Source organism: Natrix helvetica, assembly GCF_964273705.1.
Source record: "Natrix helvetica genome assembly, chromosome: 3".
Classification (NCBI taxonomy): Eukaryota; Metazoa; Chordata; class Lepidosauria; order Squamata; family Natricidae; genus Natrix; species Natrix helvetica.
The window spans coordinates 83,725,927-83,752,444 of record NC_138549.1 but is presented as its reverse complement, the minus strand read 5'-3'; the positions used below and the strand labels follow the sequence as shown (position 1 = coordinate 83,752,444).

General features: G+C 38.1%; 1 protein-coding gene across 2 annotated transcripts in view; it reads right to left on the bottom strand.

Annotated features, from left to right (window-relative positions):
* The window catches only part of FNBP1L (formin binding protein 1 like), a 59,333-nt gene extending 33,143 nt beyond the window's left edge, over positions 1-26,190 (bottom strand). Inside the window, exons 1-4 of one of the 2 annotated variants that reach the window (XM_081946055.1) lie at positions 25,905-26,190; positions 5,864-5,979; positions 1,395-1,448; positions 108-255 (exon numbers count right to left, since the gene is read on the bottom strand). In XM_081946055.1, coding sequence (XP_081802181.1) covers positions 108-255; positions 1,395-1,448; positions 5,864-5,979; positions 25,905-25,928 — 342 coding nt within the window. In that variant the 5' untranslated portion in view covers positions 25,929-26,190. The remainder of the gene's footprint in view (positions 1-107; positions 256-1,394; positions 1,449-5,863; positions 5,980-25,904) is intronic. The other variant, XM_081946056.1, reaches the window with a different exon arrangement.
* Between the last annotated feature and the right edge of the window lie 328 nt (positions 26,191-26,518).

Here is a 26,518-nt window from a genome sequence, read left to right as displayed (position 1 = left end):
TTATATATTTTTTGCTGTTTTTGGATAAAATGAATAATGAAATTGCCCTGACATTCACAGATAGTTCAGCAAAACAGTAACTTGGATCTCCCACCCCCATCCTTTACCAGTTTCCTTTCTGTTTTGAGTTCGTGGGAATATCTCATCAGTTCTCCATATACCCTATGTCCCAATTCTTCTGCTACTACTTCACGCTGTCCTGCGTAGTCATTTAACTCGTTAAGAATATTATAAAAGGCTATACATGAGGTAAACCTGGCAGAATACAGGAAATAAACAAAAAAGATATTTTAGTATTATTATTAATTTCATTATGTAACAGCTTTTCTTCAACAAAACAAAAAGTAACTGAACTCATCAAAATTTAGCATGATGTGAAGACCTAAAAAAAAAAAAAAGAAGCTCAAAGAAAGAAGCAAAACAGAAAGTCCAAAACCATTTCTCCTTAGAGAAACTTGTAAGATCAGCAAGAATTTGTCCAGGGAGAAAATAAAAAATACTGCCCAAAGGTCCTGCAGAACAGAAGCATTTACTAGGATGTGAAATGAAAAGACTGATTTTAGGAATAAATTTAAAATTATGAGGGAAACTAAGCTTGATGCAGAAATGAGTCGCTTCATCTGGAAAATGGGACATATCATTCATATGTTTCCTTTGAATGAACGTGTTTGCTCCATAGTAAAGGTTTGGACACTTAGATAAAGGTAAAGGGTTCCCCTTGCACATATGTGCTAATGGTTCCCGATTATAGTGGGCGGTGCTCATCTCTGTTTCAAAGCTGAAGAGCCAGCTCTGTCTAAAGACGACTCCGTGGTCATGTGGCCAGCATAATAAAATGCCGAAGGCGCACAGAACGCTGTTACCTTTCCACCAAAGGTGGTTCTTATTTTTCTACTTGCATTTTTACGTGCATCCGAACTGCTAGGTTGGGACAAGTAATGGGAACTCACTCCTTTATGCGGCACTAGGGATTCGAACTGCCGACCTTTCTGATTGATAAGGTCAGCATCTTAGCCACTGAGCCACCGCATCCCTTTTGGACATTTGGGTTAGGTCAAATATGTTACATTATTCTGACATTAATGTTGGGAGGTTTAGAGGTTTAGAACTGAATGGAGGAAAAGAATGGAGAAAAATGTAAGGAAGGGAAGATCAAAGACAATGCTTCTTAAAAATATACCTCATAAACCTATGCTGCTTTTTTGATCAGGTCTTGAACGTAACAGAATTTGGAAATCACATTAATCCAGATATCTTTACTTTATTATAAAATAATGCTTTTTAAATATATAATTACATCCTATGAAAAATGTACTTGGCTTAAACATTTAAATCCCAGCAACCCTGATAATGGGATTAGACCAAGATCCATATATATTTCATATTCATGCTACCTGGGCTCTTCGTCTTTGGATGAACGTTTAGGACAGTATTTCTTCACCAGATTTCTGTTAGAGAGAGAAAGAGAGAGATGGGATTTTTTAAAAAGGGCAAGGTGATCTTAATAATCCATCTCAGTCAGAAAAATAAGACTACTAGTTAGATTAATTATATTTGCATACATTATTTACATAGTGTAAACTACATTGCTTAAAATAAACAAATTATATAAAAAGTAGAAATTATTCTACTGTTGAGTAATTGCAGGCAGTCCTCACTTAGTGACCTCTTTCAATGACAGTCCAAAGTTATAAAGTTGTGGCCAACACACATCTCCAAGATCACATGAACATGGTTTGGGCACTTGGCAAATGGCTCACAATTACAGCGCCCCAGGCACATGACTGCCATTTGCAACCACATACTGGCCAGGACATAGTTTCAGTGGCCTAAGCAAACGCTTCTGGATTCTCGTAACTGTTCCATGTTGCAATAACATGATGTCCTCACTTAATGACCCACGTGGTCCTTTTTTAATTTACAGCAACAGGAACTGCTATTGTTAAGCAATGTGGTCACATGATGTCATGCTTTACAACCACTTTGTTTAGCAGCTAAAATTCCAGTTCCAATTGCTGTCGTAACACACAAGGACTACCTATATTAGATCAAAACCAATCTGTTGCATTTTCTTTCTGTGTAAGGTCACAATGCTACAACGAAGCCAAAAGAAAAAGCAGCATTTTCTATGCACAGACTGACAAATTAGTTTATAATTACAAATTCAGCAGCGTCCTTAATGTCTTTTCCCAGAGAGGTAATGATATGGCTTTTTTTCAGCCAAAACAAGCCGTTTTCCAGAAGATGGTAAAGAATAGCAGCAGCAAAAGACTGACACTAAAAGAATACAGCAGAAATTCCAAAGATTCCAGTGGCCTCAAGTTACCAAACTGCTCATAAATATCCCCACAAAGGAATAATGGTATATGTTTCACATTTCACAGCAGGAAATCTATTTCATTTCCTCAAGTGATATACTAAGAACATAAAATAAATCATTCTTGCTTGGACTAAATTTAAATTTAACCCTGCTCTAGTTTTTAGATATAAGAAAATTACCTAGTACTTAAATACTACAATATTTACACTTCATCAGTAGCAAATGAAAGTGAGGAAGTTAGCAGAGGGGATTTAATGAATTATTCAAAATTAAGAAACGCTGATGACAGTAAGAAACGTTTCTCACAAAGGGCAACCATGGAAGGATTCCTGATATAAATGGTTAACAGATGTTGTACACATTCTACATAGTGTAAAAGGCCATGGGAAAATGTTGATGAACATTTTCCATCTATGCCTTTAAGATATATTGTATATGGGTGAGCACACTTTCCTATATATTGACTTTGTTAATGCCTGGAAGAGTCTTGTATAATATTAAACACGTCAAACAATTCTTAGGGCGATGTGGAATTCTTGGACTTCTTTCACGGGAGACCTTAATGGAGAGCTGCCTCAGATAATTCACCCACATTTTATAGGGTACTTACAAGATATCATTCATTTCTCATAATCTTTTCCCTAGTGTTGCTTTTGGCACCACTGTTTTGAGGATAGTAGAATAATATAACTCAGGGTTTCCCAGACTGTGAGCTATACCTCCCTTGGGGAGGTGCAGATAGTCCAGTGGACGTGTGAAGAACCTTTTAGAATAGAGAGTAGCGTGGCAGAGGGGAGGGGAGGGGAGAATGGCACAGAGCAGAACAGAACAGAGCAGGAGTAGAATTTTTATTACAGTTACTAACCAGAACAGAAATACATTAAAAACATTGTTCATTTGTGTTCATTTTGGTATCTGGATTTTTAGGCAAGACGTGTACATTAAGATTACACTAAAGGGGGTAAGGTGGCAAAAGGTTTAGGCTGTAACTTTTGCAAATGCAGATTACTTATGCTGGTCTTCTATTTCAACACTCTTTTATTATTATATTGCATTTTAATCAAGCTGCACAGGTAAGTAAAATATTAGTCCATAAGCAGATAGAAGAGATATGCAAAACATTTCATTTTAAGCCATTTTGAGTATGAAACTTTGCAAAAGTTTTAGGCATTTTGGAAATGATTTTGCACTCATAACAATTTTATTTCCAACTCAAAACATTTCGGAACATGTTTTAAATGGGTTTAAAATGATCCGCATTCAAAATGGTTTAAATTGAAATATTTTGCATACCTTAGTGGTACACAGTAACCAAAGACAGAATACCATTTTTAAAAGTTTCTTTCTCTGGAGTATTTAGAGAAAAGCACTTAGTACTATTGTTGACAATTTGCAGTTTTATGGAAAAATCATTTTATTCTGGGAGCAATTAACTTTTTCAGCATGAATCTCTTTCGAATATGAATTCATTTGTACAACTGTTGAATGAAAGTCTGCCACATCTACATTTGGATCACAATCCACCTCTTACGTTTTCGGTTTCAATTAAAGAAAAAAAAATACTTGAGTAACAAGAAACCACATTTGCTTTCAATTTAGAATTCATGGTAGTAAGGTATCTAGATATCTCTTGCCAAACTTTCTAAATATAGTAATTTGGGTAACTAAAGCTTCATTTGGCTACACAGAAATTATCAGTTTCTAACTCAACAGGATTATTTAAAGAATTTTCTTCATCTTCAAAATCAAGTACAATATTCCTCAACTTGCAACCCCAGTTGAGACCAGAACTTCCAATGCTAAGCAAGGCGGTTGAATGAGTGGTGCAACCTTTTTGCCTGATTTTACAACCTTTTGTAAGTTATTAAGGATATCAGAATAACAGAATAACAAGAGTTGGAAAGGACCTTGGAGTCCTCCAGTCCAACCCCCTCCTCAGACAGGAAACCCTATATCATTTCAAACAAATGCTTGTCCAATCTCTTCTTAAAAACTTCCAGTGTTGTAGCATTCATAACTTCTGGAGGCAAGCTGTTCCACTGATTAATTGTTCTAACTGTCAGGAAATTTATTCTTTGTTCTGGATTGGTTCTCTCCTTGATTCAAGCAGTTGTTAATCAAATTTGGATTTCCCTGATGACTTTTCTTGTCAAAAACTGGCTGTTTCTGTTGTAAATGGTGATCATGACCGACCCCGCCCCCCCCCCCCCGATGCTACCACTACGTAACTATGTAAATAGGTGCCGGTTGTGAAGCACCTAAATTTTGATCACAACACCATGGGAATGTTGCAACGATTGTGTGTAAGGACTTGTGTAAGTCATGTTTTTCAGTGCCGTTGTAACTTTGAATGATTGCTAAATGAATGGTTGTAACCTGAGGACTATGTGCAATTCCATCTAGAGTAGGGGTCTCCAACCCCCAGTCTATGGACCAGCATTGGTCCGCAGCATGCCAGAAACTGGTCCATGCAAACAAGTGAAGCCCATCCATGGGATGCAGGCATAAAACTAGATGAGGATACAAAAACATAAAATAATTGAAATGGATCTTTTAAAAAAATGTTATGTAAAAAATAAAAGAAATAGAACTTGAGAATGTTCTGAAACTTATAATTACGGAAAAGCCCACTGCTCACAATATTTTCTTCAAAGATTAATGTGAAAAGCATTAATCTGGGGGAAAAATGTATCAGCTTTAATAGTTTGCTTCTATCTTGTGCTGTCCAGAAAAAGGATCATATCTAAATATTTCAGCAATCAGCTTACATTCTCGGCTCTCAAGTATGACTCCTACCATTATATGAAAGCAACAAAATCCCTTAACAACAGGAAAACAGCGAACATTAAAACAAAATAAAGTACAGTCACTATTGGCTCTTACATCTGTTGCTAAATTCCAATGAACATATTTACAACTTCCAATATTTTCAATTTCCTATCATAGTAAAAAAAACTATAACTAATTCCCTTTATTACAGTATTCTATCAAGATCAGAAGAATATAATCCAATGAAAAATAACAGAGGAAATCCTAAGAAATTGAAGCCTTCTTTTTTTCACCACATACTGTAAAGCCATGAAAAAGCAGCATAAAAGGACTGAAAATGAGCAATTATATTTTAATTCAGATCTCTACAACCATAACCTTCTCTATGGAAAAAAGTGCAAAAATATGTGATGTTTAAAACAGAGCAAATGAGTAACAGCAGTCATCAATCGTGAGTTAAAAAGCTACTGTTTTAGGTGCCTTTGGATTAAAAAAACCTATTTCGTTCTGGCCTCTGCAAAATACCTTTTGCCATTTGTTATACAAGCTTTTGTTTGCATATCTGAACTAAAAACATGTCTTTACTTGTGCCAAAGTGGACAGAATTAAAGTGGAAGGAATCAAGGTAGACATTTACAAGATGAAAAGAATAGAAAAACATTGGTTTTTACTGCATGGCTAAAATATATTTAATCTTCCAAGATTACAATATTTGGGCAATGATTTTCAGTTGACATCTAAATTTAAGATGTAAGAATTTTACAAATAACTTACCTCAGTTGCTTTGCATAATTCTGTTCAATCTCTATCCTTTCTTTAACAAATTTTGCATATCTTTCCAGGAAATCAATGCCCCACTGTGTGTGCTTGTCTAAATTATCAAATTGATCCTGTAAAATGAGAGAGGGAAAAGAGAGAAAAAGTCTTTATGCCAATGGGAAAAAAATTCAATAAATGCTCTTTTTTTTCATATATTATAAATTAAAGATAAAACACACAAAAATACACTCATTTAAAAAAAAAGAATTCACCAAATACAATCTTAAAAAAAAGATGCAATCAAAAGGACAGTACTTCTGAATCCTACTATGATTCCAATCCAATCCAACTAACACTTTGAGAAATACTTGGAACCCTGACTCCAGGGATGCTGAGATTTTGGCAGTAGCAAGATTGTTAGAGGAGCAGTGCGGTTGTTAGAAAGCGGCAGTCCAGATTTGAGACCCGAGTTCCATGCGACAGGATGAGCTCCCATCCTCATTTCAGCTCCTGCCAATCTAGCAGTTTGAAAGCATACAAATGCAAGTAGATAAAAACAGGTACCACTTTGGTGGGAAGGTAACAGCATTCTGTGACATCAGGCTAACCACATGACCATGGAAATATCTTTGGACAGCGCTGGCCCAATGGCCTTGAAACAGAGACAAGTACTGTTACCTATAGTTGGCAATGATTAGCAGAGTAAAATCTGCAGGGGGAGGGACTCCATGGATGTTAGACAAACTGTAAGGGCTAATGGTGGGGGCATTGTAGCATTAACTCTTGTAGTGTGCATAAGGTGATTCAGAATGTATGCTAAGATTGCGTATTGGTTGTGATGAATCCAGTGATCATAGAGTAAAGGAGTCACTGACTGGTGAACCATGGCAGCATTTGGAGGAATACATTTATATAAATTATTATTTTTATTTAATTTGATCATTTTCTCATTTATTTTTTTATTCTCTTCAAGCTGAATGCCTACTGGATATGCAATAATAATAATAATAATGTTTTTCTAGTTCCATTATAGTAGGCACTCACAAATTAGCTCTTCTCTCTTTAAAGAAAATTCTGATGAACAAGATAATTTTCTTTAGACATTCTGAACTCAAATACAGTACACTCTTTTGCAGAAAATGTATTTCCATGTAATTTACTGAATTAAATCTAACTTTCCATATGTAAATTGGATAGCAGAATCAAAAGGGTTAACATTAATTGTGAAAGGAGAGCAGTTGAACTGGCCACTTTATTAAACCAATATTAACAATAGCAATAATATGGCACTACGTAGCAAAAATACTAATATCAAATCCATATTGTAATTTAACACAAATAAAAAATACACATGATCATATAAACAAATCAGATATAATATGAAAGAAGGCCGGAAGTACAGCTGGCCAGTAAAATAGACAGCTAGGAAAGATGGCCTGGGGAAAAACCTCTAGAAAATGTGGTCAAAATTGTGAAATATCCCTTCTTGTCCCTCTGTGACAAATAAAGAAACTAATTCAAATGCTGATGAGCAGCACTTATCAGCTATTCCTTGCTGGAAATCTCTGCATGCTCTCTCTAATTTTGTACAATAATTATTTTGTCCACTCCTTGTACATAAGTGGGTCATAATTTTTGCTTTGATAATTAAGATATTGGGGATATAGCAAGAAGAATATATGCACTGCTCACTTAAAGTCACATTGATAGCCTATGAATTTCAAAGAATAGCAATAGAATAAGCATAAACCCAATGAACCAATTTCTGAATGTGAAAAAATTAAAAATAGGTTGGCTTCTTACAATATCAACCTTCAAAGTCATCTCATTTACATCCATCTTTCCAAAACGTAGTTCCATACAAGCTGTCTAGAATTTGTTCCTTTATTGCAAATATCAAAGGTTCAAATGTATCATTGAAGAAGACTTTTTAGGAAACTTTATACTATGATACATAAAAGAATCAAAACACAACCTAAAAATCTATAACTAAGACTCAATGCTACCAAGTCTGATTTAATCAAATTATGAATAAATTAGAAAAGAAGATAGAGATTTGGACATAGTTATGAAACACAAATCATTATGTATACTACATTAATGTCTTGGTTTTATCATAAATATTTTTAAAATTTCTAATAATAAAAACAAACACTTTTAAGACAATACTGTATTTTTTAAAAAGAAAGCATCTTTAACATTTACTATAAAATAAAAAATTTAAAAATATTTTTGATAATCGCTAATGATCTAAGGGCTGAATAAATCATATGTCCAAGAAATCAAATCAAATTCTCAACATCTAAACAAATAACCTAGATCCAAACTACAATGAAGTAATTCTATGATATCATTTAAAGATTGAACGGTATTAGCTTTCTGGTGGATAAGCTGAATTTTCTAAGGAAATTTATCTGTAACGTGATTATATACCGTATTTTTCAGACTATAAAATGCATCAGAGTATAAGATGCACCTAGATTTCAAAGAGGAAAACAAGAAAAAAAATTAGTTTTTGGCCTCTGTGGGTCTGGTTTTTGCCCTCCCTGGTCCCCAGGAGCATTCTGCAGGCCTCCCAAGCCCTCTGTGTGTCCAGTTTTTGCCCTCCCGAACCCCCCCCCCACATTCCGTTTTTGCCTTCCCCAGCCCCCAGGAGCACTCTGCAGGTCTCCCAAACCTCTGCGTGTCCAGTGTTTGCCCTTCTGAACCCCCCACGCATCCCGTTTTTGCCCTCCCCATCTGCAGGCCTCCCAAAACCTCGGCACATCCTGTTTTTGCCAAAAACGGGTCAGTTTTGGGCCTCCTGAACCCTCCCACACGTCCTGTTTTTGCCCTCCTCAGCCCACAGGAGCACTTTGCAGGCCTCCCAAACCCTTCATTCATCCCGTTTTCGCAAAATTATATTTATTTTTTTCTTGAAAAGGAAAATGTTCTAGCTAGGGAGAACTCGGATGAAGTTTTAACCTGATTCCAATCTTGCAATCCAAGGAAAAAGTTGACAAAAATTGGGACTATAGAACCCTTTTGCTTACTAGATTTTAAAGGTATTTATTTATGCTAAGAGAACTAATACTGCTGTCTTAATTAAAATCTAAAAGTGAATTATTTATTGGATTTCTTACCTTTCCTTCAAAATAAGGTTTACATATGATGCTTATAAAGTTCTTATTCAGCAAAAAAAGAGAGAGATCTGTATCACACAGAAAATGATTACCTAGCATAGACACATAACAATTTAACTTAACTACCTGTTGCTTCTTTCTGTATGCAGCATAAAGAATATGACCTCAGTAAATGCTTCTGCTGTATCTCATAGGAAATTGTGTAACTGAATCACGGATGAAATAAAATAAATGTTCCTCCACACCCTTTCATTCCATGTTGCACAAAGGCACGTTCCCAAAAATAACTATAAATATCAAAAACACAATAAAAGAGGAAAGCATGGCCAAAACCATATAAATATTCCAGTGAAGGGGAGGATAAGAGAACAATGCTAAAATAAATAATAAGTAATAAAACAGTTGTGATTTTTTTATCTGTAGTGTCAAGCCAGTAGTGATCACATTTGCTGCAAAACTAGTGGACCAATTGACAATGACTCTGGTAGCTCACAACAATCAAAAAAGAAAATTACAAAAAAATCAATAAAGGATTAAAAGAAAATAGGGCATGATAAAGAGCCTCACTCTCCCCTGCCAAGGACTTGGATGGAAAGACAGGTCTTCACTAATAAGCATACAAAAGAAAAATAAAAGAAATACTTTGTCAGAAATGAACAAAAGGGGAAAGAAAAGGGAAAAATCACAGTCATGCTGAAGACTGTCATTTGTTATTCTTTCTAGTATTATGTAAATAAAGTTACAGTTAATAAATTGAATCACATCCAGTACTATGCAAATACAATTACAGTTAATAAATTAAATCACATCTAATTAGTACGTGAAAAAAACAAGAAAGTCCATGCCATGAACTAAACTTGGAAACTTAAATAGTCTGAAAAAAGCATTTCTGTATTGTTACCAACACACATGTGTCGGTGCAGTCATCAGCAGGTGATCCCAACACAATGGATATTTTTCTTATCGATTTATCACTAAAGTAAGGATCAAAGTATTGTAAGGATCAAATGGAAAACTAAACAGTGTATCTCCATTTAAGTAGTCTGGAGATAGATGCTGTTTGCTCTGAGCAGGAAGTCTCCTAGCCAATGATTAAAACATTTACTCCTATCACTGTTAAGCTCTGTTTAGCTGAAATGTATATTTCAAGGAAAGAGAATTTTAAAATTGCAGCTATCATCATAACATTCAAGACATTTAATAAGCTATCTGCTAAATATGCTGAATGTAGGCAGGCAGTTTCAATTTGCCATTTTAGCCACTTCGTGTTAGAAGCATTGCATCTGACAGGTGAATGCATTTTAATTTTACAAAATAGGACATAATAAAATTAATAGTGGAAGGTAAAGTAATATGTGGCTACAAAGGGAAACCTTGTTTTAGCCTTGTTAACAATTATAGCTCACATATTTGTACAGTTACTCTCTCCACCATATAAAACATATATGACCAAATTTGTTCAGCTGCATTTTAATCAATCTTAACTATTGATTATAGTTAATGATTATTTTATGGTTATATTATGATTATAACCACTCATTTTTTTCACCCCATTGAAAGTCTGATCTCTGCTTAGACATGACAATACTCTACCAATCCTAGAAGTATCTTTCCAAATAGAAAATGTTTTCCCTCTGTTTTTAATAGTTTCCCATATCCAATGTTGGCACTGAATATTCAAGAAATCAAATACAGTATATCCAGGTTTCTAATGTTCATGAATATACTGCTTTGCAATCCTGTTTTATTCTAAAGTTTTCAAAATCTTTCCTTCAAAATGCAAAGGAAGTTCTCAGATATCTTTTTGGCAATCAATGTGTTTTAGGAATTGTTGGCATATTGTACTTGAGAAGAACTAGTTAAAAAGTAGCACTTCCGTCCATGTTACACAAATTTGTATTGATCATGTATTTCAAACAGTAGATCTATTTCGTAGGTGGAAGTATGCCAGCATGAATAATGTTGAAACCAGACACACTATTTAATATTTAATCAACTACGATGACATTAGCTACCACCAATTACATCAAACGACTACTATACTTGAACTTTTTGTGTTTAATTCTATCGGTGCAAACAGTTAATGTAATTTTTCTGTTCAGCACAAACACAAATAAAAATAACTTTGCCCAAGGATGCATTATATACATATCAGAAAAAGCATAAAATATAACTACTTGTCTGTACAAAAAAAGAGATCTCTTTTATTGCATTTATAGTATGCAGGAGAAGCTACAATCATGCCACAGTTCGCTGCTCACTACTTGCTATCACCAACATGTTCACACTGAAAAATACTGGATTGTGCTTTCTATAGGCTCAATGAAGAAATTCATGAAAAATTATTAAAAACTGTGAAAGCATCAAGCATCACACTTGAATAGCTCCAAGTAGCATATACAGGATTATCTCATTTGGTCTAAGAATTATTTTATAAATTAGTATAAGCTGGGGAACAATTACTAGAACAAGATCATTTGATAAGCTTTTGTGGATGAGCACACTGCATCAAGGTCTTCTCAATTCAATGTCTATAAAGAACATTAATTCTTATATGAAATATGAAGTAATATGCAAAAACATTAAAACTAAGTATTACAACAAAAAAATTAATTAGAATGAGGAATAATAAAGATTAAAGTGGTAACATTGCTATAATAGTCAATGTTGAGAAAGTAACATTAATTTAAACCCCATCTAAAATCAGAGATGGATTAAGTATTTCCTAGTGAATACAATGAACATTCTAGAGCAAGGGTGTCAAATTCAATTTCATTGAGGGTCGCATCAGGGCTGTGTTTGATCTCGGGGACCAGGTGGGCGTGGTCATCTTGACATCACTTGTGTCGGGGGCACCTCTGGTGGCCCAGGCGGGGCTGGGGGGATCTGTTGTCTCCAGCAGAGGAAAGCAAGACCAGGGAGAGTGCCAAACCTTGTCCTTGTCCGCCTTGCTTACCTTCTCAGACCATGTGGAGGACCCCCAGATGGCAGTGCAGGCTGTCCAGAGCCCTAGGCAGCAGAAGGCAAGTCCCCAGCCTGGCCCTCAAGTCCTAGGGCACTGGGACCCCACGGCCAGCCCAGCCCCGCTTCTCTGAGGGGGTGCCCAGCTGCGCTTACCTCCTCCTCGAGGCTACTGCTGTTCTCACTCTCCTTGGACAGGTTGCTCACGGTGTGTGCAGGAGGGCAAAGTGTATGGGTCAGAGGGAGGCCCACTCCTTTTCCACGCAAGGAGACCTGGCTTTGTAACCAAAGCATCCACAGCGATACAATGGAAGAGGTCAGGAGGAGGAGACAAGGGGATGGTGAAAAGGCAGCAGGGCTGCTAGTGGCCAAGTGCTAAGGCAGGACCTTCTTTCTTTCTTCCTTTTTCTTTCTTCTTCATTCTCTTTTCTTCTTCCTTCCCCTCTTTCCTTCTTTTTCCTTACTTATTCTCTTCCCATCTCTCCTTCTTTTTCTTTTATTTCCTCTTTCCCTTTCTCTTGGATGCTCAAAGGCAAAACAGGAAACATTTCTCCTTTTGTTGTGCTTTTAGTTTGTTTTGCTAGTCCTCTGCCAGTGAAAACAGAGCCCAATGGGGCACCCGGCACCCCTCAGGGCTCCGTTTTCAGCCGTGATGGCCTCCTGCAGTCCTCTGCCAGTGCAGCCCCCAGGGCTCCATTTTCAATGGCAGAGGGCTGCACGAGGGTCGCACATGGCCCTCCTGGGCTCCATTTTTGCTTGCAAAGGCACCATGGGCCGATCCTTCATTGTTTCCAGGGCAGCCCCACGGGCCAGATCTAAGCGCCTCCAAAACTATCTGACCATGCCAACAGATCCTCCATATCCAGTTAGCAGGATAACTGCTCTAAAATACATGGTTTGAGGGGTGTCCATCTACCTGTATTGAGGCTGTGATTACCTGCAATAAGTCCATGACTACAACAGAAGCTATAAACTCAATGAATAGTTCACAGCCCTGATCCAATGAGATGTAGATTTACTTCGCCAAAGATTGAAGGAACTTCAATGCCAAACCATAAGATAAGATCAAAGAGCTGGAGACAGATCTGAATGTGTAGTAGATACAGTTTAATACTCACAACATGTAGATAGTCATAGCCTCTCAGTACAAAAGTAGGGTCCTTAGTCATAAATAAGATGCCTGTCTGTGTAATTTATTTTCTGCCCATTTATGGTTCAGGTATCACATAAGATCAGTGACAACTGTTGCCCTTGGTTCTGGACGGGGAGATCTCAGAAAAGACATAATCACTGCCCCCTTCCCAATCAGACTTCAGTAGGGCATTCCAGATCCACCTGCCCATGCACAACTAAATGTGATCATAAATCTGTTATTTAAAAGAAGCAGCTTGCCCCCAAATCTCCAAATACCTGACCATCAGGAGCCAGGAATGGTAGCCAGAAAATTGGTAGAATTGTTTTGATCACCTTTGCCTTGGAATAGCAACCTTGGCCCTCATACTTCTTAATCTCCCTCAACCCATCCTGCTTTCACCCCAAATCATGGTCAAATTCCATCCACATAAGCCTTATCAAAACTGTAATCTTCTAATCCACCCAACCACACAATAGCGTATCCACTATCAATACCACAAGCAGCACATAGGATCAAAATAAACATGGACTTACTAATTAGATAGGCCGCTCAGGCCAGAATAGAAACCACTACAATCTCAGTTTCTCTTATTCCCTACACAGTTACAGAACCAAATATAAAATAAATACAGCTTTCTGCACACTGCAGGAGTTTTTCCTCCTGCAATTCCCATTTTGCAGGCTGGAATCCCCTATCCATATTCTGACTTTCCCTACTTAGAACTCTCTCTCTCTCTCTTGGATGGAGAGAGACCTTCAATGTCCTGCTGGCATCCATTAATTATAGGCGGAAATTACACCAGATACTGTCCAAATTATTTTCCAATTCACCTTCAACATCTAAAACAGCTAACAGCTAAAAATGAGTCTCCATTCCAGTTTTAACTCAGATGTCATTCCTAAGTTATTCAGCAAGACCTGCCCAGGATCCAATATCAATGACATCTCCAAAGTCTCTTTCAATAACTCCTACTCTTTAGGGCAATTCTTTAAAACTGCCAAGGCTGCCTTTCCAGGTAGTCAGTGGATGCTCTGATTGGAAGCTTTGCTCATAGCATGGGTATCTGTCATCCTGTCATTGCTGTCATCAGTACTCCTATTTAGGTCCAAAATAATATTGATTATGTGCTGTCAAGTTGGTATCAACTATTAGCAATCACATAGATAGATTTTCTCTAGCATCTGTACCTCCCTCCCTGTGGCTCCCAACTTTTTCAGGGTTTCTACAGAGATATAGTCTTTGCACACTGTGTTCAAAATATTATCATTTGTATGCTGGTCTATGCCCATATTAAAGATTTGATTTGATGATCATTTCAGTCCAGTCACTTGTTCTTAAAGTGGGAACTCAGATGATTTGTTTAACAATTTATTTGTTTTTCTTGACTATCCATGGTATTCTCAGGAATCTTGTCCCACACCAAACTTCAAAAATATCAATAATCATTCTATCCCGGGTTTACTAAAAAGCTACCAAAGGACTCGTCACATAATTTCTTCTACCAGACATTTCTTCCTAAAGACCCTGGCTTATGGAAACCACAATCTTATACTTCTATTGTACAAAACGCCTTCATTTCCTTATGTTATCATATCCTACTCAAAAGGTCTTACTACTAGCCTCCAGTTCTATTTTCTGTTCTCTTTTAGGTTCACAATACCTGGATTTCCATACCCTGTTTCTCCCAAAATAAGACCTCCCTGGATAATGAGCCTAATGGGGCTTTTGAGCACGTATGTGAAAATAAGCCCTCTCCCCAAAATAAGCTCTCCCTAAAATATTGCAAAATGGCAGCATGAGGTGACCATACTTGCCGCCTCCTGCACCTCAAAAATAGTAAAACCTCCCCAAAAATAAGGCCAAGCACTTATTTTGGGGGTCAAAAGAAAATAAGACCCTGTCTTATTTTCGAGGAAACACGGCACTACAAAATAATCATTTAGATTTAACTATGAAGAAGCATTGATTGGTTTGCAGGTCTTCTGGAATCTTTATGTTGGCCTCTTATGCACAGCAAGATGGCACAGAAAATAATACTGTGATCTCTATAGGAAATACATTCTACTGCATTATTTCCACCTACATGATCTTGCTAAGGAAAAATCATAAGGCCACCCAGACAATGTCATTCATTGATATGTGAACAGAAATATCATCAGAATTCAATACTGAGGCAAAGTTTCCAAGGATATTATCTGTCCTTCTTATGTTTTCAATTCTATAGCTACTGATGCACTAATAGTTGAACAATGTTTCATGACCATGTTCTATTAACCACTGGAACTGGGAAAACTACTACTCAACATAATATTAGGAGTTAGCCTGTATGTCTTATTTATATAAGCAATAACTGATTCTGCAAATATTGTATTGATTTCTAAATTAATTTATTTAAGTTGTTAAGAGGGCCTTTAGTTAGCAATAATTTATCCTGCAATGCTCAAAATCATACTAGTGGCTAGAATGGAACATTCATTAAGCAAATTTGTTTTGTCCCAACCGATACGAGACTGATTTTACAGTCCCTCCCTGTTTAGCAAATAATTGATATGCTTAAATGGTAAGGACCAAACACTGTATCACACGGTTTAATGAAATGCTTGGTACTCATTGTAGGTAGATTGTATGGAATATGTTTGTAAAAAAAAAACAATTAATTTATTTGCACAAAAAAAAAATGTGTGTGTGTTAAGAAACTATCCATACTCAAAATGAGTCTTTACGTATTTTTGAAGGTGGTGTAATTTTAGGGACTGGAAATATCCTACAGTTTTCAGACTTAGCAGATATCCAAAAATGATGCAGTAGCTCACACATATTCTGTAGCAGAACAAAACTACAACTATGAGTCAAGATTTTGTACATTACAGAACCAATTGTATTTCACAATTATTTCAGTCAGAAAATCAATATTTGTGGGATCCTTTAGCTTCCTTTGTTTCCTCCTCTTTTTACTATTATACAGCTGGAAGAACTGAAAATAATCGAAAAGGCTGAGTACAGAAACTATTTGCCAAGATACCACTGAATTAGAATGAAGTATAACCTTACTATTTACATACCAATTAACTCACTAATAGCAAGTCATTCTAAAAACTACAATGGAACTTCCCCCCCCCCCCCAGAAAATGACTGTCTCAGCTTATACAGCACCCTTCAGTGAAGTTCTCCAAAATATTTATTTTAATTAAATTAAGGCATTCAAAACCTCATACTTCACAATTCCCAGACCTATTTAACAGTAAATTGTATTTTCCTTAATAGTCTGATCCCTTAAGCCTACATAGAAAGCATCTAATGGACATGTATGACACTATCCTTTCTTTGTTAAAGAAACACAATATATACCAATAATGCTCTTATTGGTTATTTTATATTTTATGTAAACCATTGTCTTTTCAGTTGCAGTATTATAGGAATATATCTAATAAATAAAATCAGGATAACTGGCAGCACTATAAATAGTATTCTTAATCTAGATCTCACCATGATACGTTTATCTGCTAATAATGCTCTTCTACTTCTTACAGTATAATCCCATACAACAGATATACTGGCGGATTTTCTAAATCAACCTCAGTTTGATCTAAGCCATTGTTTTGGGTTAACACAGCCCAGGTCACTTTGATGTCAGGAACTAGATAGAGGCCGACGTCCCACCTAGTTCTGTGGATTTTCAATTTCATCAGTCATAAATATCCTTCTGAATAATTAAAGAATGGGCCTTGAAGATACATCTGAAAGTGATCAGTCTTAGATGATGATGTTAAGGATGCTTATTGAGTTCCCTGTTCATTGGTCAATAGCAGTAAGACTTAAACTTATATACCGCTTCACAGTGCTTTACAGCACTCTCTTAAGTGGTTTACAGAGTCAGCATGTTGCCCCCAACAATCTGAGTTGGAAGACTTCAGCTGCTCAGGATCAAAGGAATCAAACTCTGGCAATATGAGCAGAGTTAGTCTGCAATACTGCATTCTAACCACTGTACCACCACAGCTAAATGATTCCATAGGGCTCTAAGTATCTCCTATGTAAGTGATGGTGAACCTTTTTTGGCTGGCATGCCAAAAGCGGGGGGGGGAACGTAGGAGGGGTTGTGCATGGGTGTGCCACACCCATAATGCTATGGCACGACCCCAGCACGCATGCATGCATGACCAGCGCCCCCCCCCCCATTTTTGGCATGTTTTTTTCACCCTCCCCAGGCTCCAGAGGTTTCATAGGAGCCTGGGGAGGGCGAAAACAGCCTCCCCCGCTCCCCCGGAGGCTTCAGGAGTTTCCCTGAAGCCTCCGGAGTGCGAAAAACTGGCCCTACGGGCAAACTGGAAGTTCAGGAACAGACTTCCGGTTTGCTTGTAGGGCCGGTTTAGCCCTCCCGAGTCTTCAGGGAAGCTTCCTGAACGCTCTGGAGGGCTAAAACCGGCCCTATGAGCAAACCAGAAGTATGTTCCTGAACTTCCGGTTTGCCCGTAGACCTGGTTTTTCGCACTCCGGAGGCTTCAGGTACCCTGACAAAGGTTTGCCTTGATACTGTTAGGAGGTTATAACTGCAGTGAGGGAGGGGGGTTAGATCATTATTTTATGGATGACACTTAACTCTGTTACTCCTCTTCCTCTACTAACTCTTCCGTCTCACTCCAAGTAGGAAATGTGATACTACCAGTGTACAATGATATAACCTTCTCCTTGAAAACAGTTTTAACTTGGGAGTTATTTTGACTGAAAGTGTGTGAGTGTGTGTGTGTGTGTGTGTGTGTGTGTGTGTGTGTGTGTGTGTGTGTGAGAGAGAGAGAGAGAGAGAGAGAGAGAGAGAGAGAGAGAGATCTAAATTTTATCATCTGGATTACTGCAATACAACTGGTCCAGAAGGCTGCAGCTTGTTAACAGGAGCTGCACAGAAGGAATGTAAGTGAAATGAATGCATTATCTCTTACAAGGATGTCACCACAATTCAGCTTGCTGATGTTGATCTTTAAAGTCTTGCAGAATCAGAATATTCCTCATCTTATATATTTCAGGAGCCCCTCATATCCATCTCACATCTTGGAGGAAGTCTACATAGGCTTTGGAATGACCTTTTGGGGTGGTCATTATTTTTCCTTATTAATAGCCTCTCAAAAACTGAAGTCCTTTCCTTCTTAGAACAATCTTTAATATATAGTTCTATTGTTGTGATTTTCAAATTGTCCTTTAAATGTTTCCATTACAGTTCTGGTGCCTCTTTGCTGTCTTAATTTGTCATGTTTGATTCTATAAATAGTATAAACCAAACATCAGCAGGATATATTTAAGGCATGTTCTTAAACTCTCAAGTTTGGTTTTCCACTCTCATATTTCAGTCCATATATACAGAAATACCACTCGCCTCTTCGTATATCTGAAGAAGCTGCAAATACGTTATGGTATCAGTTAGTTTCAAGGTATGCCAACCTTATTTTTTTTATTATTTTAACTTTCAAATGCAGAAGTGGAACACCATTTTTCAAACTATTGTCTGAGAAGCAATTAATTGTTTAAAATCATAACATCTGAGAATGATTCACTTCTATTTCTAGAATTTATCTTCCTTATTTTTTTCCACCTCCATTGTGTTCAGGTTATTTGAACATGGAAAACAAATGTTGGAAATGTTTTCCCCCTTTCTCTCAGTGAATGACATGTTAGTTTTAAATGAAAACAGACTCAGATTTTTTTTAAAGCATGTCTCCCCATTTCACAGCAGTCTGAGGAACAATTGTCCTAAATAGCTTCATAAAAGAAATCCTCACATTGTTTCAGAAGATTTAAACAATTTATCAACAACCATAGGGTTATTATTGCCAATCTGGAAAATTTAAGTATGGAAGGGGGAAAAAAACCATTTTAAGACTGATTCATTTTCCATGGAAACAAGATCAGAATATCAGATCACCATGCAATCAGACTACTTCTGGGAAGATACTAACACTATAAGCTTAAGTTGCATGGAGTTGAAACAGCAATTGGCCTGGTAAAATTCTTTTTTAATCTTATCATAGTTGGACTATTCTTGAGGGAGCAAGGCTTACAGCTAGCCATTGCTAACTCATTTGGAGAGAGAATAACAATTCCTTCAAGGTAAATAACTTGCCAAACCTGTCACTCAAGCTGTCCGGCATTATATGCAGCCAGGTTGGTAACATTTTTCTGAGCTATTTGTTCTTATCTGCAACACTGAAATAATTACTCAGTTTTAAAAACTGCTTTAAAAGGCATCTCATTCAAGCGCTTTAGAGAAAAACCTTTATATCAAATATTTGTAATATTTTGCAGTATGCTCTGAAACTGATCTACATCCAGTGGCGTAGCGTGGGGGGTGCAGGGGGGGCTGGCCGCACCGGGCGCAACATCTGGGGGGGCGCTTGCACTCGCAGCTCTCTGCCCCTGCCTGGCTCACTCACTCTCTCTCACTGCAGTGCTGGCTGTGCGAATCCGATCCGAGCCGCCGAGTCGCCGCCCACTGTGGAGGGGAGGTGCCAGGCGTGCGGTGCGGTGCGGAGAGAGAGCGAGGGACTATCACTGTTTCTATAGCGAGTTGTGAAAGAAGTTTCTCAAAACTTAAACTATTTAATACATATCAGAGATCTACAATGAGCCAAGAAAGACTGAGTAATCTAGCAATACTGTCCATTAAAAGAGACTTTAATGTAGATTTCAATTCCGTTGTTGAAAAATTTGCGCTAATTAAATTGTAGATTTGTATTCATAGACCTGCTGAAAATGTGGAGAATGTGTAATGCATGTTCGCACTCAATAAAGTGTTTGAAAATAAACTTGTATTTAGATGCATTTTACTTTAATTACATCAGTATTTTCATAACAAACAATACATGTGCTTAGGGGGTAAGGGTTTCTTTAACTAATCTAGTGGAAGAGACTCGAGTGCTAAAATCCACGGGTTAGGGGGCGCAAATTACTTGCCTTGCCCCGGGTGCTGACAACCCACGCTACGCCACTGTCTACATCTATCTGATCTATCACAGTTCACAGTTCAGAATGTGTGACAGACCATTCCTAAATAAATTACAGATAGCCCTCCTTTAGCCACTACAATTGGGATCAGTAAGTCAGTCCTTAAGCAAAATGGTCGCCAAGAGAAAGCATTATTGTGCTTATGATGAATTCAGCTCTCCTTTTCTTTACAGACCTGCAAAGGTCACAAATGTGATGATTGACTGTAAAGTTAATTTTCCATCACTGCTGTAACCGTGAAAGGTTGCTAAATGATGACTACTTGTACTATGATTATATTGGCTTTATTTTGCTTTTGCAAACAGAGGTAGTCCGCATTTAACAACCCGAATTGGGAGCAGAATTTCCACTGCTTGGTGAAGCAGTCATCAGGCAAAACATACACATGACCACACTGCTTGATGATGGCAGTTCTGGTAGTCATAGATTGTGGCCAATAGGCCAGGATTATGCAGTCCCATAGGCAGGGTGATGGAGATATTGAAGTACATGCTAAGGTTTTAAATGTGGGTGGGCTATCAAAAGAAAACCAGCCAAAACTAGCATTCTTCAATACAGTTGTAATTTTGAATGGATCATAATTAAGTGTGGACTACCTGTACACCATTAGAAAAACCAGAAGGCTAGTTTAACTTTAAGGTATGTTTCAAAGATGTGAGTTGCTTAGTTTCTCCAGAAACTATTTGTTTTGGAAAAATTATATAGCTGCTTACTCCCTCATGGAAACTCTAGGCGGTTTACAGAAAATAAAATCACATTTTATAGACTGCTCTCAGAGAAAATCTATCTTTGCGTGTTCAAGCAGCTATGAAGAGAACTATCATCAGAAATTATGAATTCATCTGTGAAAATGCAGGCCATTACAGTCATAATCTTTTAAGCGCTGTTAGTTGGTTCCCACAGTTTACCACTAGTTGCAATTCTACATATAGTCATAGGGATGCACAGAAAGCAAAATGACAAAACAGGGATTGTGACAGAAGTCCTGGCCCCTTTGCTCATTTAGTCAACTTCCTATAAGGAAAAGGCTTGTGTCACCAAGTTAAACCCCTTGTTTCATCATTCTGGTGAAATCTTGGAATTTTACATTCATTTTTGTACAGAGTGTTATTAAAAACACCTCTCTATTTCATGAATCAAGCTAAAAATGCTTTTCAAATATTAAGTTATTTATTATATAGTGGCTGGGAAAAAATATTAGAGTGATACCATTAGAAAGCTGACAAATGCATGAAGGCTGTATTCTCATATCATATTAAGATAAATTTTTTTATTTTATTTAAAGAGGCATATTGACAAAACCAAATTCCCAAGTGGTGATAAGACAAAGTAAAGCAAAGCACAAATAAGAACACTACCAAATGAACAAGTTTCATCTCTGTCTCTAGCAATTACTACCAACATGTAGAATTGGTAGTAATTGCTGTGTACAGGACAAGCTGCTTTCATAAAAGAGAAATATCATCTTCTGTTCTTGGATTTAAAAAAATGTTTTATTAATAAGATAAAATACAGGATGGTTTGCATTCATGAAGTAGATTTGTTCATCATGTTTATAAAACACAAGGTAAGTACCAGCATATTAGATCAAATATGGGCACTACATTAATAAGGATGGGTTGAATCTCCCTTTCTTAAAATTCTACTGAAATTACAAAACAAAGTTTTCAGTGCAAATATAGAAATGAATGTGCATCATTCTTTGGAAGAAAAAAAACTGCTTAGAGAGGGTTATAAAACACTGAAGTGGTATATAAGTCTAAGCGCTATTGCTATTCTTTGAAAATCATATTCAAGAAGAAAGTGTCCAGAAAGATAAGAGAATTCAACATCACTGCAGAGAATAAATATTTTCAGACTTTCCTATAAACTGTTTAACCTGTTTCTAATACCACTGAAGCACAAATGAACAGGAGGCTATTTTGTCTTCATTAGCCAAACAGTTGAAAGAATATTTTATAGCTTACCAAAATTGATATCTTTATTACAGAGTTAATGTACAGGTAATCCTTATTTAGCAACTATTTGCAGTTACAACCATGATTAAAAAGTGCTTTTGTGACCAGTTTCATTTACAACCTTCATAGATCTGTAAAGCAAAGGAACGGTGAAGTGATACCTATAAGTAGAATTGCAGTTTAATTTAGCACCCACTGTGCTTAACTATTGAGTTGCAGGTCTCAACTGTGGTTGGTAAAGAAGGACTAGTTTCATCAAAATTTTACACAGGTAGTCCTTGACCTATGACCACAATTGACCCCAACATCTATGTTGTTAAGCGAGATATTCATTAATTGAGTTTTGCCCCATTTTATAACTTTTCTTGCCACAGTTGTTAAGTGAATCACTTCAGTTGTTAAAACAAGGTTAAGTGGATCTGGCTTCCCAATGGCCTTTGCTCAGGTCACAAAAGATGATATGACCCTGGGACACTGAAATTGTCACAAAGACCAATTGCTAAATGTACAAATTTTGATCATGTGACTATTGGGATGCTGTAATGATCATAAGTGTGAAAAACTGTCATAAGAGTTTTTTCAGTGTCGTGACTTTGAACGGTCACTAAACAAACCATTGTAAGTTGAAGACTAACTGTACTCATTCCTGTGTACTTTTTTTAGACACATAAATAAAAACGGAATACAAATCTGATAAAGCATATAAACAGTCCGTTCTTCTTTATGTATGACTACGTTGGCCAACACATACATTCTCACACAATAATTTTAATACATATGTTGTAAAATATCAATATTTATCTGCAAAATATATACAAAAATATGTAATTAGGTTACTTTTTGTTCTTTATTTAAATGACTTGATAGTAACACTGCACTACATCCAAATCCTTAATCAGGTAACTATTAAATAAATATCTGTACAGAATCTAGTCTTAAAAGTTTAATTTACATTTTGGTTTACATCAGTTAAGTGATGACATGGTTATTTTTTAACCCAAAAAATAGTTTTATAAAGTCACTATTTTAGATGCAAATGCTTTTCCTGAACTTAGTATTCACTCACTCAGTGTTCACTATTGATCCAAAAGAAAAAAATTATGCATATTAGATAGTTGCTTCAGCATCTAAAAATACAGTGAATGTCTAAAGAGAAGACAGATCATTCCTAGAGAATAAGCAGCAAATGTCCAACTTTCCCCCCCTCACAAATGATAAACTCATTAAAGTGATTAAAGATTCTAATTAAAGAAATTTCATTTCATATACACTTCAATTTACAATCATTTATTTAATGTTTTGCCACATTTCCTGACACATTTTCAATTTCCAATTAATGATATGTGTGTCGGAAAAGCTATACAAGTTACACTACTACATTGTAAATTAGTAATACATAAAAATAAAAATATGCCTTTAAATGGACAATTCAAAATACAGTTTGACAGGAGAATCAGGGTAGTATAGTGGTTTAAAATGTTGGACGAGTAACATTCTCCTCAGCCATGGAAACTCAATGGGTGACTTTGGTCTAATCACTATCTCGGGCCAATATATGTGCACTTGATCTCCTGAATTAAAGCTGGGAGGTAAATGTAATAAATAAATCAGGTACAATCTTGTAATATTGCAGAAATCAACAAAATACAAATAAAAAACTACAGTGTCATATTAAAGTTGCTGCACACAATTTGGACAATGTTTTTGAACTGTGGGCCATCATCCCTAACTGGGGTGCTTTAAAGGAATCTGTTAATACTTTTGCAAAAGAAAACAGTCTACTCCGATGTCAACGTTCCTATTCATTAACTGACTCCATTGAATCATTCAATCCTTGGTGCTCTCTGAGCCTGGTTGTTTGCTTGTAGATGTTGACTAAGTAACATCAGCAAACAACCAAGCCCAGAGAGCATCAAGGACTCCACACTTCAACCCTGAGCTACATATATTCTCTTCTAATTATAATGAATCTATAAGGTTAAAATTACCATAGGCTCTAAGGAGTTTAAGCAGGATACCTGTAAAGGTTCCTCAAAAAAGGGACCTTCAGCAAACCCTCTCTCCCCAATCTCACTGGGAGGCAGATTTAACCTCAGCTCTCAGAACTAGGAAGCAGAGTTGCCCCATCGGGGAGATGGGAGGCCTATAAATTTAATAAATAAATAATCCAGAGAAGGAGGTTTTGCAGATATCCGAGCCCTGAGCAATAAAGGTTTTTAAAGGTGACAATCAGCAAGCTGAATTGTACCTGGAACTAACTGGCACTCAGGGCAGTTCCAGAAGCAACACAGAAAAATGTTGATGTGTTCATAATTATATGGGCAGCTGCATGCTGTACCAGCTGAGGTTTCCAAAAGGCTTTCAACATCAATTTGAACTGCAGGAGCCTAGGTGTGAGATGAAGAAGACATGAGTGACCAGGGATAGTACTTCCTGAACCAGACATGGCTGCAACTGGCCACAATTAATTAAGATAAAATAAGCAGAGCCATTAAATGACAAGACTTGCTCAGTGATTCAGCTGATTAACGAACGCAACCACTAAAGTTAACCACTGGACATCAAAGTTGTCCTTCGTACCCACACACAGCCCATTACTTTCCATCCATGATCAATAGAACAATTGCATCCAGAACATCCAAGTGATGCCTATGGACCCTCTCATGTTGTTGGAAGATCCGCATACTTTGGCTTTCCATCATGGTTTCTACTAGCAAGGTTTAATAACAAATGTTTTTTTTAAAAAAAAAATAAAAAATGCGCACAGAAACAGAACGGATTAGTTGCCTGCTTTAGAATTGCTCAGATATTTGAGAGAAGAAACTATAACACCAAGCAGAAAATACACCATACCAAGGTGTGGTATTTGAGAATGTTAATATATGGGCTTCCGAGTGACTCAGACCTCATATGTCTTAGCCTGCACTGACTGACAGTAAGGTTGCAATCAAGATTTCCTCTCATTTTAGCCCTGGAACTCAGCTAAAGCCAAATGAAGCTTTGATTGCTAGTTAGCTCATTTTGGCTGCCTATTTAACATACCGTCTTTTCTATACCTTCGGCTCACTAAGCCCAATCTAGTCTAGTTTCCCAAAGCAGATCTTGGGCACAGCCTGACTCATACCGAAGATAGCAGGGACCAACCTACAAGACGCTCCAGTTTCTTCCTTAAGACGAAACCATCACCTAACAACTCCTGCTCAGCATGAATCCATGCCTCCTTTCTTGCCCTGTATTGTTCAGGCCCTCTTTTTTCTTTGTTTAAGGAGCGAAAGGGGAGGAAAAACTGCACGACCAGCCAAAGCAGCTCAAGCTCTCTCCCCCCACCCTCTCCTTTAAGGAGAGAGAGAGAGAAATCACGGATGCTGTGATTCCCCTTTCGAAAAGCCCCAACGCTCTTTCCAAGGAAACCGACGTCCTTCAACCCACCGCTGGAAAAACCCCAGAGCGCGCCTGTGAATCGAGATCAAGCCTTAGAGCAGAATTCTAAGCTCTGAAAAGGAAGAGAAAGAAAAAAAGGGAGAAAAAGGAGGAGGGGGATTTTTTTTTCCTTTGGGCCCCGCCCCTCCTCCTCCCCCCCCCCCGACGTGGGAAACGGACCGACCTCCCCCCCCTCACGTTACCCAAGTCACCCTTTTCTCTCTCTCTCTTCCCCCGAGGCGCTTCCACTACTTCGCTCAACAAAGCAGCCCGGGCGCGACCTCCCTCCCGCTCCCCACCGCACGGGGGAGATTGCGGGGCGGAGGGGCTGCGCCTGTCTACACACATACATATACAAAAGCAGCCGGCCGAGCTCGTTCGCTCCTTTCCCGCAGAGGGTTGGTCGCGAAGCCCGGGCATAATAAAGAGCAACCGGGGTGTATGGGGGGAGGAGGGGGGGAACTCACCCAGAGCTCCGTGCCCCAACTCATGGCGACTCCGCTGGCAGCGCAAGCTTCGCCGTCGGCGCTCCTTTGTGGCTCTTCGGGTCGCTTCTCCTGAGGCTTTTCGGCTCTGGCAGGAACGGCGGCGGCAAGCGACGCACCCCGTCCTTGTCCTCTGAGCAAGTCCCCGAGCGGTGGAGAAGCGTCGCCCCGCTTAACGGTGGAGAGGTGGTAGTAGTACTACTAGGTAGCAGTAGTAGTGGCGGCAGAGGCAGCGGTGACCGAAGCTCCAACTGCGCCTCGCTTCAGGATGGGAATAAGGAAAAAGAGGGGGACGGAGAAGGAGGGAGGCAGGGTAGCCGCGAAGGAGGCTGGGAGAGGGGCGGGCTCGGCCACCGCAGCCGCTCCTTAGGGAGGCCCGGGGATTAGGCGCGAGGCGAGAACTGGTTTCTTCGCTGCTGCTCGCTCGCTGGCTGACCGGCCGCCGCTGGCCCGCTTGCTGCCACGGCCGTCTTGACGCCACGCGATCTGCCGGAGGAAGAGGGCAGACTCTCCGCGGGGAGGGAGGGCTCCGAAGCCTCTGGGTTACTACAGGTGAGGAGCTGCCACCTTTCCGCTCTCTTCCGCTTCAGAAAAGC